The sequence below is a fragment of the Arachis hypogaea genome, chromosome 3 (assembly GCF_003086295.3).
Source record: "Arachis hypogaea cultivar Tifrunner chromosome 3, arahy.Tifrunner.gnm2.J5K5, whole genome shotgun sequence".
Taxonomy (NCBI): Eukaryota; Viridiplantae; Streptophyta; class Magnoliopsida; order Fabales; family Fabaceae; genus Arachis; species Arachis hypogaea.
The window spans coordinates 138723319-138739860 of record NC_092038.1 but is presented as its reverse complement, the minus strand read 5'-3'; the positions used below and the strand labels follow the sequence as shown (position 1 = coordinate 138739860).

General features: G+C 33.5%; 2 protein-coding genes across 4 annotated transcripts; one reads left to right on the top strand and one right to left on the bottom strand.

The window, feature by feature from the left end:
• Positions 1-9515: 9515 nt before the first annotated feature.
• Positions 9516-12341, top strand: LOC112734482 (VIT-like transporter 1b). Of its 3 annotated transcripts, none has more exons than XM_072233686.1 (2): positions 9516-10695; positions 11606-12341. In XM_072233686.1, the coding sequence occupies exon 2, from the start codon at positions 11629-11631 to the stop codon at positions 12229-12231; it is 603 nt and encodes a 200-aa protein (XP_072089787.1). In that variant the 5' UTR covers positions 9516-10695; positions 11606-11628; the 3' UTR covers positions 12232-12341. The 3 variants fall into 3 exon arrangements, with proteins under 3 accessions (XP_072089787.1, XP_025639602.1, XP_025639599.1); XM_025783817.3 differs by having other exon boundaries at positions 10572-10695; positions 11603-12341; XM_025783814.3 differs by lacking the exon at positions 9516-10695 and having other exon boundaries at positions 11432-12341.
• Positions 12342-14166: 1825 nt separating this feature from the next.
• LOC112734478 (vacuolar iron transporter homolog 4-like) lies at positions 14167-15374 on the bottom strand. Its single transcript, XM_025783811.3, has one exon. It carries the CDS (start codon positions 15248-15250, stop codon positions 14576-14578), a length of 675 nt encoding a protein of 224 aa, XP_025639596.2. The 5' UTR covers positions 15251-15374; the 3' UTR covers positions 14167-14575.
• Positions 15375-16542: the final 1168 nt, after the last annotated feature.

Below are 16542 nucleotides of genomic sequence, written 5' to 3'. Positions count from 1 at the left end.
TTGTCATTTGACAACGGCCGTGGTTTTTTCTCCGGTAATTGGAGTTTCCACGTTAAATTCTTGTGTTGTGATTGTGTCTATTTTATTTCTCTGTCAAAGGTGTTTTCTCAAGGGGGAATTGTGTCTTATTCCCAACATAGGGATCATTTAAAATCTAATTATTTTAATTTTTAAATGAAGCCACGTGAGTTCAATTCTACTTATAATAACTCAAGTCAAAAGCGCAAATTATGCTAAAGTCTTTCTAAAAAGAAAAAAATCATTGGTGATAGATATGCACGCACGTGGTGGGATATATATTTATATATGATGATAACATCGAAAATAAAATTATTCTTCAATGAAAATATATTATTATTCTTTTTTCACTTCTTTATTTAGTGCCGGGGAAAAAAGAATACTCTTTTTTCATAACAGTATTCCTTTTCTATTCTTTTGTGTGAATTCCTTAAACTGTTAATATTCTTGCAGAAATCTTCACATTACTTTGAAGAACACTATTCTTTTGCAGTTTTGTGTATATACTTGCTTCCGTATTAAGTGTTAATTTTCTTTTGTTATTTTGCTAATAGCAATCTAATTAAAAGGTCATATATCGTTCTTAGATTATTTTTTTATCTTTCAAACAATTTACACACATTATATTGTACCATTGTTTCATCCCTGTCCAGGAACGGATCTACTTGATGGTATGTGAGGGTAAATATTCTCATTGAGTTTTATAAAATTTTTAAGTAGTATATAATATTAAATTTTAGTTGTTCTTATTATATAAATAATTTTAATCCCACTCTTTACAATTACAATGTTATTGAAAGATATTTAATTAAATTTGATTTTATAAATATATAAAATTTGATTTTAACTATTTAATAAAAAAGTAATTAAATAAATAATAATAAAACAATGAGAAGTCAAAATAAGCAACTTTAATCTTAATTATTTTCAAAACCAACTTTTTTACTGCTATCTTTCTTTATTTTTTTCCCAATTTTTTATTTTTCCATTTTCTTTATTCTATTTTTAATTTCTTTTGGTTTAATTAAATATTTATTTTATTAAATTATACTGCATTTGTTTTGTAATTATATTATTGTACAATAAAATTTTATTAGTATTTTTTTTATGATTGATTTGCTGAGTATTTTATATTCATATTATATTTTTAATTTTTTTTTGTGAAATTATAAATTGTATTTCTATAATATTTATATTTATTAATAATTAATTTAAGTTTATAAATTTATTTTTTAGTAATGAAGAAATATTAAAAAAAAATATTACCATTAGAGTTTGGATCTCAAAATAATTTATCAACCTCTTCTAATAAAAAGACGTTTTTAAAATTCAAAGTATAAAATTTTATAGCAGATTTGGACAATGACTAAAAATTTTAAATTATGTTTTATAATAATAAAATATAATTATAAAAATTAGGATAAAATATATTTGTTATCTTAATGTTTACATTTTTTTAAAATATTTTCAACGTTTAATTTCATTCAATTTTTTCTCTAACATTTTATATTCATTTAATTTTGTTCTTAACATTTTTTATTTATGTCAAAATTATTTTTAAAAATTTTTAATTTATTCTTAATATTTTATATAAATTGACATTTAAAAATAATTTTGACACAAATAAAAAATATTAGAGATAAAATTAAATATAACTAAACATTAGATATATTTTTAAAAATTTAAAATATTAAGAAAATACAATTTACTCTAAAAATTATTATCTTATTATATATAATTTATCTCCACTAACAAAATATTTTGATCCGTCATCTCTTTATCTACTAGTCAAAACTCAGCGTGCAGCCTCCATGATTGAAAGAGTGTACACGTGTCTAACCATGGGAATAATAATATGAGGCACAAGATATTTTGTCATGGATCGGGTGAATGAGTATAGAATCTTATACCCTTCTTCCGATCCCCCACGTTTTTTGGAAACTATAATAAATAAAAATAAAAAAGATGCCGTGCTTCCTTTTGTGTATTTGTCATCTAGCAAACAAACATAGCCATCACGGTATTGGTTTAGCCATTATAAAAAAAGTTTGAAAAATAATAAAAACTAGTTAAAATTAATCTAAAATTATGGTATTTGATATTTATTAATTATTTTTAAAATAAATATATAAAATTATAGATCTTAAATTAAATAAAATAATTTTAAATTATTATTTTTTAATATTACTAAATTATTGTATATTATTGTATATGACTAATTTTTTGTTGTTGGTGTCGAAATTATTAAATTTATCTTTTAAAATAAATATGGAATATTAAAAAATATTTATTTTTATATTGTCAATATTTTTTCAACGCAATTATTGCACCTAGGTAGCATTTGATCATGTGTTAAATTATCAATTTTTTTTATTCTATATTTACTGGTGGCGGATGAATGAAGACAAAAAATGCTTAATGTATCTTTGTATGTAAGAGAGACGCTGTTGTCAATAATTTTCATCGCTTAACTTAAACACTATTTAATTTGGTATTATTTCATCTTTATATATAATAATGCACGTGCATGGTACTATTTAATTGTATAATTGATGTAGCCACAGGCCTACAGCTAATAGCTAGGGTTGCACGGCACACGCTTTGCCACATAAAAGTTTGGGAAGAGTTTTAAGTATACAGGAAACACCGATATTTGAATTGTTTTAACCGTTGATCTGAATTATAAAAATATATATATAATATATATTAATTAAAATTAACGGTTAAAATAACTAGAACACTGATGTTCCCTATACACTAGAAATTTTTCCAAAAATTTGTATCTTAAAAGATCAGAATAAGAAGATAGGATCTGTTCGGATAAAAATGTTAAAAAAAAGATATTTTTTAATAATTAAAATTTAATACATATAATTGATTAAATTGTGTTATTTTTATTAAAATTATATCAGATAAATTAGTTTAGTAAAAAAATTAATAAATTAAATTTTAAATCAGTCTAAATTAATATTTTTTTTATAAAATATGATTACAATATTACTATTATAAAACATTCTAAATCTTAACCCTATCACGCCAGAAATGAAGATGGTTAGAATTTAGATTTTCAAAATTAATATATATAATGAAATTATTTTAGTCATTTTTTATAATAAAAATATTGTAATTATTTTCTATAAAAAATAATATTAATTTAGATTAATTTAAAATTTGATTTATTATTTTTTTGTTTAAATTAATTTATCTAATTTAATTTTGATAATAAAAATATAATTTAATTAATTATATGTATTAAATTTTAATTATTAAAAAACGTGTTAAAAAAATGTTTTAAACGTTTTTATTTAAATGATTTTCTAAAAGAAAAGATACCTAGCTAAATATTCCCCACTCGTTTTAGGTGGATAATTCAGTTGCTGATTAATTAAGAATATGTTAATTTTATGGCTGCTATTTATTTTTACACAATTTTTATATTTTGTGTTAATGACCCACAAGAATGACAAATTAAAATTTGTAAAGTATTAAATATCCAAAGTGACTCCAGTCCTCAATGACTCATTTCTCTCCTGCATTCACTAACAATGACGACATGCAACTTTTATGCTCAAAACTAAAATTTGTAAACCATCTAAATTGTTGTAGAGAGTTCTGATTTGTCATTCACGAGCTATGTGAATATGAAAAAAGTGACCATGAAAGACGAATTGGACTTGGGGGAAGCAGCAAAGAAAGAGTAGAAGAGAAGAGGGTAGTATTCAATTAAATTTTTGATATTACAAATTTACTCTTTTATTTTTTTTTTTTTATAATTTCAAAAAATATCCGGAAACTTGATACTTTCCTCACCAAAGAAACCATTGCCTGGATTAATAAAACGACTTGTACCCAGTGATTCATGTTTCATAAATTATTATATCAAGGTAGTTTAATGTATAACTAACCCGTTAATTAAGAAAATCTGAAACATATGTATGAAAAGAATCTGGCAGTTCTTAATATTTGATAAAGAAGGTTAATATCATTCATTCATTCATTTAAGGATTAGAAAATAATGTATTGCTTACACAAAATGTTTTAAATAAGAAGAAAGTTAACAATAGTCGTAACATGAATAATGTGCCTAAGCACTATACTCTGAAGAAATCTAAATTATATAGATTTGTTGTGTCTGGAAGATATGAAATTAAGAAACGTTCCAAAATAAATAAAAAAAAAGGGAACAATTTTCGCTTTCGTTGCATCGGGCTGAGATTTTCCTGGACGGAAATGCTTAATTCATAAAAACAAATTAACAAAGACTTCAGTATGATTTATAAGAAGGTAATAATTATAATTAATAAGTCTAACAGTACGATAACACAAAGCAACAATGTAAAATAATTGTCATAAACCAAGCATGCCTTTCAACTTTTTTTTTTGGTGTAGTGAACCGGGCTAAACCTAGGAAAAAGATTACACATTAATTATACGAGGTAGAGATGTTTTTTGTTTATCATTTATTAGTAGTTGGACTACTTCTCTAGGAGAAATATCACAAAAGTGGAATTCTAATTCTAAATTTACACTTTTTCGTGTTAGGCAATCAGCACATCGATTGTCTTCTTTAAAAATATTCACAAAATGAATATTTAAATTTTTGTCTTTCCATCTGTTGATGTCTCTAATTAAGCCATTTGAATGGTTATTGAGGTTTCTTTTGCTATTAAGCACTTCTATCACTGCTTTAGAGTCACATTCCATAATAATATTCTTCATTCCTATTGTCGTAACTATTTCAAGTCCTTTTTTGATTCCTCAAATTTCAGCATTGAAGGCTAAGCATCTTCCAATATGATAAGAAAAACCAGCAACCCACTTGCCAGCCTCATTTCTTATGACCCCTCCACACCCAACTTGTTTGGTACTTCCCTTTATAGCACCATCTGGATTAAGAGTCACCCAACCTTGTGGTGGATAATTCCATTTGATATTTATCTCTTCCTTTTTCTTGAAACACTGTTTCTTCTGACTGCGCTCAAAAGCCTCCCTCATATCATTGACACTTTTTAAAACTTCCATATGTAAGTTCGGTGGTCTTCTATAGCCCGCTTCATGAATTTTTTTTGTTTCTCCATACCCATAATTTCATGCAACTTGTGAAGAATACGTCCTTCCAGCTTTGATTGGGGTGCTTGCTTAGATTTTCTATCATGTTCATCTCCAACCAATCCCTCAAATTAAATCCGAAAAAATCTTGTATCCTCTCTGGTTTGATGAGTTGTGTCTAGATCATGGATGCGCTCGGGCAGTCTCTTAGGACATGAATGGTGTCTTCTTGGTATTCCCCGCAAAGTTGGCACGTTCCTCCCCCTCCGAAGATTCTGGATTTCCTTTGATTTGTGAAGAGTCTGTTGTGCAAAACTCTCCACATGAAGACTTTCGATTTCTGCCGCCTTTGCCACTTCCAGATCCTGATCCAGTTTGTTGTCGACGATGGGCTCAAATTTGCTAAGGCTTTGTAAGTAGAGGTAACCGAGAAGTCACCGTCCTGTGTGCCTCCAACCCAATCTATCCTCCCCATTCTCTACTTTCGGTGGTGGGAGAGTAAAGATTTTCATGGAAATTTCTTCAGGTAGGCTGCTCCTAATCTTGTCTCTGTTCCAATCTCTATTTTCATTTTCCCATTCCCAGACCAGATTGTTTAAATCGGGTCTGCTCTGTGTTGTGTGCTCTAACAGATTGTTCACTCCTTCAACCCATTGGTCTGTCTAGAATAACGTTGAGAGGCCATCCCCAATGTACTTGATGGTGTGCTTCAAGAATTCTGGCCACATTTTTACCAGCTCCTTTTAGAGGTGAGAGTCTCCTTTTCTTTCTGTTGGTGTGTTGATAAGTTGATTTCTATTACAATATTTCTGGTAGAATACCTTTGCCCAAAGAGTGTTAGGGTGTTCCTTTAGTTGGCATAGTATCTTTAGAAGGAATGCATCATTCATAAGGTGTAATTTTCTAAAACCCAATCCTCCTTCGTGTTTTGGGGAGCAGATAGTTTTCCAACTCACTGCATGTAATCATCTTCTATTTTCCTTGTCCCCCCATATGAAGCCTCGTTGAATTTTTTCTATGTCTTTGCAAATAGTTTTAAGGATTCTTTCATGTTGCATGTCAAAGTTGATGAAGGGCTAATAACAGATTGTGCTAGGGTTATTCTTCCAGCTAGTGATAGATACTTGCTCTTCCAATCCTTCAGCTTGCATTGAACCCTTTCCATAACAGCTCTGAAGTTTTCTTTTCCTACTCTGTTGTTGTTTATCATGACTCCAAGATATCTTCCTAGTGCATTGTTTTTCTTAAAATCGCATCTGCTGGTAATTCTCTGTCTGATATCCTTTGGGGTATTTTTGGAAAATACTATAGAGGAATTGTTGGAGTTCACTTTGAGTCCTGCTGCTCTACAAAAATTATTTAGCACTTCTTTGACTAATTCCAATTGTTGAGTTGTTGCCTCTGTAAAAATAAGTAAATCATCAGCGAACATTAAGTGAGAAATACCCAAAATATCTCTTCCTATTTTCATAGGCTGCCACGCTCCTCTTTCCACTTCTTGTTTAATGTATTGTGAAAGTTTATCCATACAAATAACAAAAAGGTAAGGGAATATGGGATCCCCTTGTCTAATTCCTTTGGTAGGAGTGAAGCTGTCGGTTTTACTCCCATTCCAAAGAATGTTATAGCTCACTGATTCTACTCCTTCCATAATTAGCTTAACTATTTTTGTGGGGAGTTTGAAATCCTGTAGCCTTTCTTTCATAAACTTCAAATTTATTCTATCGTAAACCTTTTCAAAGTCAATCTTCTTTGCCATGTAGCTCTTTTTCCCTCTTAGCTTCTTCATTGAGTGCATGAGCTCTTTTGCAATTAGGATGTTGTCCTTAATTTTTCTGCCGGAAATGAAACTTGATTGATGTGGGCTGATTTTAGTGTCAAGATGTGGTTTGATTCTTTGCACAGTGATTTTGGTTAGGATCTTGAGCCTGACGTTGCAAAGAGCGATGGGTCTGAATTGAGAAACAAACTCTGGGTGTTTTGTTTTTGGTATAAGAATAATGATGGTAGAATTAGACGCTTTTATGTTTTGTGTGTTACTCCAGCAATCCTTAATGTAATCGCAAACTAAATATTTGAGGGTTTCCCAGTTGTTTTTGAAGAAAAAGGTTGGGTATCCATCCTCTCCTGGTGCTTTGATTGACCCAATGCTGAAAAGCGTATTCTTAATCTCTTGATTTGTTGGGACTCTTTCCATAGCCCTGCAATCAATAGGATCTAAGTCAGGTAGTATGTTATTTTCAAGGATCAAAGGATATGTATTTACCTCTTCTTGATATAGGTTTTGAAAGAAGCATGTGATGTGGTCTTTGAGTTGTTGTTCATCTTCCATCCAGTTACCATTGTTGTCCCTCAGCTTTATAATTTTATTTTTTCTTCTTCTAATAACCGTCTTGGTGTGATAAAACTTCATGTTTTTATCCCCCTCAACCGTCCATTGTTCTCTTGATTTTTGTAACCAAAATGCCTCCTCTTTGTCTAGGATGTCATTTAACTCCTTGTTCAGAGAGTCTTCTAAGTTGTCTAGAAAAGGATTTCTTCCATAACTTTGGCATCACTGAATCCCTGAAAGTCTATTGAGAATTCTCCTCTTGTTTCTGAAGATGTTACCGAAAGTGTCTTTATTCCACTTGACAAGCATTTCTTTAAGATTGTTGAGGTTCTTCAGTAGCCTTTCTTCTGCTTTCTAATTATGCTCCATTAAGGGTTTGAAGTCTGGATGCCACATCATTTCAAATCCAAAAGGCCTTCCGTCTTTGTTAGTGGGGTTCCCTTCATCAGTTATTAAGAGTGGGTGATGGTCAGAGTTTGTTCTTAGTAGGATCTTAACCAAAGCTTCATGAAATTTAGTTCTCCATGGTGGATTTGAGAGATCTCTATCAAGCATTTTGAAAACTCTATCATATCCATTCCAAATGGGACATCTCCACGTGAATCTGGACCCAACGAACCCCAGATCTATTAATCCATATCTATTTATCCAGGAATTAAAGGATCTGCAGGCTCTTTGGTCAATGGGGCTCCCTCCTTTCTTTTCTGAATCTTCCTTGATTTTGTTGAAATCCCCAGTCAAAAGCCAAGGTGATGTCATGTTGTTAGCTATTCCCTTGAGAATAGGCCATATGAGTCTTCTTACTGGAGGTTGGGGACTTGCATACACCGCAGTTAAGAACCAAGAGTCCCTACTGTTGGTTTCAATTTTTGTGTGAATATATTGGTTGTTGGATTCCACAACCGTTATATTGATGTCACTTCTATTCCATCCAATCCAAATACCACCTGCATAGCCTTGTGCTTCCTCAATGATGAAGTTGTTGAAACCTAATTTTCTAATTATACTTTTGGCTTTGTCCCCACTGGTATTAGTTTCCATAAGAATAGTTATATCTGGTCTATTCTGCCTCATAAGCTCTTTGAAGGTGCTAGCCGCACCTCTGACGTTCCAAGATAATATAATCATTAAGAAAGGTTGGTTCTTAGTTTAACTGCATTTCTATAGCCTCCATCTCCTCTGGCTCCTTTAGATTCGGAGTACTAAAATCCACATCCTTTACCAGGTCGGTGATTTCTCTTTGCATATCTATTTCCATTTGGTCGATTTGAGTTTCTCTTAGTTCTCCGGGGTCTGGTGGCTTTGCCTCTTTGGGTTGAGCTCGGTCTTGGATCTCCATGATGTCTTCTTGGTTTTCTGAAGATTGAGAATCATTATTTTCTATATTCCAGTTTTCTCTGTTTGTGCTTCCTTTAGTTTTTTGAAACTGTGACCTGCTATTCTCTTGAGTGTTGCTTATCTTTTTTGTGTTCTGATGCATGCCTTCTTGGATGCTCTTTAGTTGTTGTATCTGCTCTTTTTCTATCTTTTTTGTTTTCTCTTTGCTATTTTTCTCTATGTATGTGGCTGATTGTTGTGCTGTGTTTTTGCTTTTGTGGTTCCTTCCTTATTTTGAAGTAGTTACTGTATTATGGTCTCTTTGTGTGTTTTCCTCCTCCTGTGCTTCCTTGTCATTCTCTGTTTCTTCTACTTCAAGTGCACTGAATCTGGATTTATTCATTTTTAAAATCTCCTTTTCTTTGCTATTACTGGTTCCAGCTCCATGTTTTCCTTCTTCTTTCTTGTTTCTTTTTGCCTTTGGATGACCATCCATGGTCCACAGTTATTGTTATCTTGTTCAAGTACCCCAAAGAGCCAGCTATATTCGAGTAATTATGTTGGAATTGAGTCGTATAGCTTCTCACCTATTATGGCTGGGACCTTTTATGGCGGATATTGGTGCACAAACCCCTTTCTTCTATATTTTTAGAGAAAGAGAATTAATATATGATCTATTCGAAGCTGCGACAGGTATGAGAATGATGCATAATTTTTTCCGTATCGGGGGAGTCGCGGGTGATCTACCTCATGGTTGGATAGATAAATGTTTGGGTTTCTGCGATTATTTTTTAACAGGGATTGTTTTCCTTCCCTTTTTTGGAAGTCTCTGGCTCATCTTTCCTTTGCTCAAGCCTAATGGTCTTCTCTGCCACTATATTTTCTTCTTGGTTAGCCTTATCTCCTTCTTGGTTTTGTTCTTTGGCCTCTTGCTCCTTTAAGCTTTTCCATATTTGACAAATTTTTTGCTCATGATCAATTCTTCCGCAAATAAAGCAGATTTGATGGATTCCTTCATATTCTACTTGATACATTTTGCCATTGACCATGTATTTTCCCATCAAAGGCTTAGTTAGTTCAACCTCCATACAAAGTCTAGCAAATTTACCTCTACATAAGTGTGATGTGTTATAATCAACTTTGCAAGTTCTTCCAATGAGATCCCCTATTTTTCTTAAAATTTTATCATTGTAGAGCTCTATAGGAAGTCCTGGTAATCTGATCCATGCGGTAATTTTGTCTATAGATGTCACGAGGGGATTAAAATTGGGTTCCGAGAGTCTGACCGCGAGGTAATGGTTGTAGATCTTCCATGGTCCCTCCAATAGAGCATGATCTAAATCCTCTTCTGCATAGAACTTGACCAAGTAGAACTCATTACCCAGGTCTATAACGTCTAGGTCTCCAAATCTAACCCACATTGTCTGTATTCTCCTTTTCATGACAGCATAGCTAATTTTCCTTCCCAAAAGTTTCACAATCAAAGATTTCCACCAAGGCTTCCATAGTTATTTCTTTGCACTTTCATTGATCACGATGTTGAAAAGACCGTCCCACATATTGACTACTTCTATCTCTGGTTTTCCAGCTTTCTTTTGAATTTCCTCTCCTTCATTTTCTTCTTTTGTTTCTAGGACAGTATCCTAGATATTGCCCATATCCTTCTCTTCAGATTTTCCATAATTTTCCATCGAATTTGGAGCGTGTACCGCCTCCGTTACCATGTCTGAATAAGTTCTGGTTCTTCCTGTTTCTTCAATCTGTTCCATCCAATCTTCAACTCGCGGCACAAGAATTGTTGTCCTTGAGAAGCCTTCTTCTCCTTTTTTAACTTTCTTGTTGTTTCCTTGTTGCAGGTCTCGGTCTTGGGGCTGTGGGTCATGCTCATTTGGAGCCCTTTCCGGCTGTTCATTGCCGGCCATGAACCTCTGGTTGCAGGCAAAAGACACGATTGTACGGAGAGAGAAATGTGTAAAAGTGTAAGGGCTCTTTTTATGAAATTTTTAAAAAATGTATTCCTTGATAGCATGCCTAATCTCATGGGCCTAAATCAGGTGGGTGAATCGGAATGGGTCTGGCAAATTTGGCCCAATCCAAAATGACAGCCAAAATTTAAGTAACAAGTAACAGACTAACAGGTCTCTTTTACCATGTCTAATTTTTAAGTTACATGATATAAATATAAAAGTGAAATCTATATTTTCTCCTCTCACCTTTTAGATAAATAATAAATTAGACACCATACAATTTTTCTAAGTAATAACAACTCGGTATGGGTTTATGATGAAGTTACTTATAACTATTCCTAGGGCAAAATTCTAATTTAAAAAGTATCACGGCTTTTCTAACAACAAAAGGTTCAGGGGATAAAAATAGTGGTGTTTGGACTTCAATTATATATAAAAAAAATAAGCTACTACATATAAAAAGTATATAATAATTTTAACTGTTAATTTTAATTATAAAAAAATATATATTAATTAAAATCAATTGTTAAGATTATTGAAATAATGATGTTTTGAGTATATTTGATAATTAATATATTACATATTTAGTTATTTTAATAGCTAATTATTTAATTAAAAAAATACATAAATTAATATGTATAAACATACTGAGATATATGAATTTCGATTTTTATTAACAAATTATAATGATTGGATTTTGATCCTTAAAATATAGAGAGATTCTGAATAATGACCCTGCCTCAGAATAGACATTATACCTCTGCAATATTCCAGCTGCAAATAATTTTGGCTTTTGGAGTGCTGTTGTATCTAAATTCGGAATTATATATATTATTCAGCTGGCAACAATCTATGTATAACAGTTGTTGAATTTTCCTAGCTATGGCTTCTAATGCAGCTTGTGTTAATAATTTGGTAGCAGGAGAAGTAGTTGTTGCAGCTAAGATGAGCGAAGAAGATGGCAATAATAACGTTGACTACTCACAAAGGGGTCAATGGCTTCGAGCAGCAGTTCTAGGAGCCAATGATGGGTTGGTCTCAGTTGCATCATTGATGATGGGTGTAGGAGCTGTTAAGAGAGACTCCAAAGCCATGTTACTTGCTGGCTTAGTGGGATGCATTGCAGGAGCATGTAGCATGGCACTGGGTGAATATGTTTCGGTTTCAACTCAGTATGAAGTTGAAGTTGCTCAAATCAAAAGGGACATGATGATGATGATGGAGAACAAGAATGAGATGGAGAAAAAGAGGAGGTCATTGCTCCCTAACCCTTTGCATGCTGCTTTGGCATCAGCATTGTCATTTACTGTAGGTGCAGTCATTCCTTTGGTTTTCACTGCATTTGTGAGAGACTACAGGTTAAGGCTTGGGTTGTGTGTGGTGGTGTCTAGCTTGTTTTTGGTGGGGTTTGGATGCTTGGGTGCTGAGTTGGGACACACACATAACGTTAAGTCCTCTATCAGGATCCTTATTGGGGGCTTGTTGGCTATGGCTATCACTTTTGGGTTAACCAAATTAGTAGGCTTTAGTGCTAATTTGGAATTGTGAATCTATCTTTGAAGAATCAACCATGATATGCTGTTGTTGTTGTTCCTCCTTGTCTTTATTCAATAATAAGGTATGCATTATTGGAGAATGAAATGTTTCAATTAGGTTAATTACTTTGCCTTATTCACTTTTCTAGCTACAAGCTTCTACTTTTACATTTGTTGTTTTCAGAAAGAGGACTCAAGTCAAGGCTAAGCGAATATACTTGTCATTTTCACTTCTTCTAGTTGTTAGGATTTGGTTGAATTAGTCCCACATTGCTTAGGATAGCAAATGGAGTGGGTGGCCTAGGCTATAAATATGAGGCTAAGTTCTCCATTTGTTTTTGCACCAGTCAGAAACACTTTAAGCTTGTATCTGATTTTTCTTTTCCTCTGTACTCTTTGATTAGAGAGTGTTGTGAGGTGTAATTAGATATTTGCTTTGAAAGAGTGTGGGTGTACTGGGGTGCCGGTGAGAGAAAGAAGTCTATGTGTTGTAACAATTTTCACATAGTGATATTCTCTGGTTGTCATTTGACAACGGCCGTGGTTTTTTCTCCGGTAATTGGAGTTTCCACGTTAAATTCTTGTGTTGTGATTGTGTCTATTTTATTTCTCTGTCAAAGGTGTTTTCTCAAGGGGGAATTGTGTCTTATTCCCAACAAGTGGTATCAGAGCTTCGGTTCGGTGGGATTTATTCTTAGTATGCTCTGTGGTTGCAGCCTAGTCTAATCTCTTTGGTTGCTGTTGTTGTTGCTGGAAGGCAGTGTGACTCTGTGAGAGTGCAGTTTGGAAAAGGTTCTGGCTAAGGAAAGACTTGGTATTTAAGTGTGTCCATTGTGACCCACCTCTCTTTCCTGGGGACCCTTCCTAGTGCACGGTCTACAGTTGAGTTATAATATTCCAGTATACGGTTGCAACAATGTCAGGATATTCAAGTGCTGTGAAGCTTGAAATAGAGAAATTTGATGGAAGAATCAATTTTGGCTTGTGGCAAGTACAAGTCAAGGATGTGTTGATACAATCAGGTTTGCACAAGGCGTTGAAGGAGAAGATCTCTGGTTGCTCTCTCTATGAGAGAAGATGATGTTCTCTAGAAGACAAGAAGTATCCTCATGGTATTACCGCACTGCCATGGATAAGGATGAGTTGTGGCAATCAGGTCCACAATTGCACACGGGCATTGGTTGGCGTTGAGATGCAAGGTGTGTGGCGGAGTTAGGTCGATGGCTGAAGAACTTCCAGGAAAAGCCAATTTGGAAGTTGCACCATGAATTTTCAGCAAGGTTTCGATCTGTACCAAGGCGAAATTCTTGGAGTGGTCTAATTCCAAGTGAGTATACTTTCATGGTGGAGTATGATAGTTCTCTGAACTATGATTGTCGGTATAGACAATGGCAGCAAAGAATTGTCGGTGTTGACAATGGAAGCTGAAGATGTGTGACTATTTCAATCAAGGTGGAGATTGTTAGGATTTGGTTGAATTAGTCCCACATTGCTTAGGATAGCAAATGGAGTGGGTGGCCTAGGCTATAAATATGAGGCTAAGTTCTCCATTTGTTTTTGCACCAGTCAGAAACACTTTAAGCTTGTATCTGATTTTTCTTTTCCTCTGTACTCTTTGATTAGAGAGTGTTGTGAGGTGTAGTTAGATATTTGCTTTGAAAGAGTGTGGGTGTACTGGGGTGCCGGTGAGAGAAAGAAGTCTATGTGTTGTAACAATTTTCACATAGTGATATTCTCTGGTTGTCATTTGACAACGGCCGTGGTTTTTTCTCCGGTAATTGGAGTTTCCACGTTAAATTCTTGTGTTGTGATTGTGTCTATTTTATTTCTCTGTCAAAGGTGTTTTCTCAAGGGGGAATTGTGTCTTATTCCCAACACTAGTTATTACTTGTTAACATGTTATGATGTTGTAAAAGTAATTTATTTTATTGATATATTAATGAGGGTATGACAATCAACATTATATGTTTTATAACGTTTATATATAAAGAGAAACAAGAAAACATGGTGATAATAAACACTTTAATTAAAAACCTTGGCAAACGGCTAAAGATGCAGGCACCTATAGCTTATTAAGGGTAATAATATCACACCCTTCTCCCAACACACACATCCCACTCATTTATATAAAAAGACCAAGGTGAAAACTCAGGTCCAGTCAATTTCACGTAAAGTTGATAGTTGAGAGCCGTTAAATAATTTGTCTAATTTAATTAAATTTTTATCTAACGACTCTCAGTTATCAACTTCAGGTGAAGTTGACTGCATCCGAGTTTCCACCAAAGACTAATAATAAAGAAGTATGCATTAGTTTAATATAGGAGATAAAATGAGTACACATAACAAGGAATGATATTCTAAAGTGAAACAGAGCCAAGCAACTTGGTGAAGCCAAAAGTGATAGCCATAGCCATCCAACCTCCAATGAGAACCCTGAGACAGGATCTTGTGACAGGAGTTCTACCAAGAATGGCTCCAAAAATTCCAAACACCAACAATGCTAAGCTAACAGCAACAGCAACAACACCCATTCTAACCTTATGGTTCCTTATGAACAAAGCTGCTAGCATTGGCACCACACCACCCACAGAAAATGCCACTGCTGATGCTGCTGCTGCTTGAAATGGATTTGGCAGCTTTTCCCTCTCATGATCCGCTACTTCTTCTTCTTCATTTGGTTCTCTTTCTCTCTTTATCTGAGCCTTCTCTATGTCATACTGAGTGTACACAGAGACAAACTCTCCGATTGCCATGCTGCATGCTCCGGCTACTAGGCCGGCGAAGCCTGCTAGAACCATGGCTGTGATGTCATGCTTAACAGCTCCAACACCCATCATGAGTGATGCAACAGAGACTAGTCCGTCATTGGCTCCGAGCACTGCTGCTCGGAGCCACTGAGCCCTTTGAGTGTAGTTAGTATTGCTCTCTTGGTCAACCACTTGGTTTGGTTTTGGCTGCACCACAAGAGCAGCACCATTTGCATGCATGGGAATTTCAATGTGGTTAGGTGAAGTTCCATTAGTGGAAGCCATGAAGGAGAAGGGAAATAATGGTAATAGAGAGTTGTTAAATATAGTAAGGTAGAGAGGGAGAAAGGAATTTGAAGAGCTTGTGGAGAACACACGCTTGTAGTGAAGAGTATTTATAGACAGAGAGATCATAAAGATTATTGGATAGTGTTAATCGACCTAAATATTGGACACTAGACTCAACTTGGTTACTTCTTTAACTAAATGAATCTGATACTCTTTTTAAAAGTGCATAAATATAAAAGGAGGATCCAATCATCAGATATTAAATTTCTTCACTGTAATTTGAATCATTTATATACTTCAATCATGAGTATTTTAGTTTCATTTTGTTTAAGTTTAGCATGAAAGTTACCAGATGATTGAGTATGCATGACTCAACAATAACTTAGCAGAATGTGCATATTTTTCGCAAATTATTTTTTATATTGGCATGGAATGATGTTTTTGTATTTTGTTGTTGTTATTGTTGTTGTTGTTGTTGGGAATGGTGTTTTTCATGATCGTCGATTCTAAGGTGTTAATATCAAATGTAGCGCTGTTTGATTCAAAGTATAGAAATCGAACTCTCTAATTTTTTAGAGAACAAAAATCGACCTCTCCAATTTTACATTAAAATTTTTCAAAAATATCCTTGCAAAGTAATCGGACCTACCAATTACACATTCTCATATAGAAAAACACATACAAAGCCAATAGAATTGGATTGCATAATAAAAAAATTTATCCCATATTTTTTACATTTGATAGTGTGTGTAATCCAAAGGATAATGGGAACTAAAGTAGTCTGTAATTTAATAATTTGAAGAGAGTGTGCATTCCACACCAAAGTCACACGCTGCTCAATATTTTGAAGAGCAAACAACCAATACCTACCACTTTATGATCAATATGGCTTAACTTTTACGGTTCTTTTTATTTAAGAAACTCTTCCCTGATGAGAAAGATCTACTACCATTACTGCTTTCTTGATTTTTCTTTAGGTGCCACAATTATATTTTATGGCAACTACTCCTATGAAGATGCCAAAAATATCTTCTCATGATGATCCTTGTTTAAAAAGTGTAACTTATTTGTTTAGCAACACTTTAAATAAAGGTAACACTTTTACTTCAAATAAAAATCAAACTCTACAATCTATCATCCAATGGTCAAAATGAAATATCTTCACATGATGACAATCATAAAATCTTCATTGGAGTAGCCACCATATTTTATTATCACCATGTCCATATTTATCTGCCTTTGGTCTGTACATCTCACATCTCTTGCAATTGTTATTGTTATACTAGTAG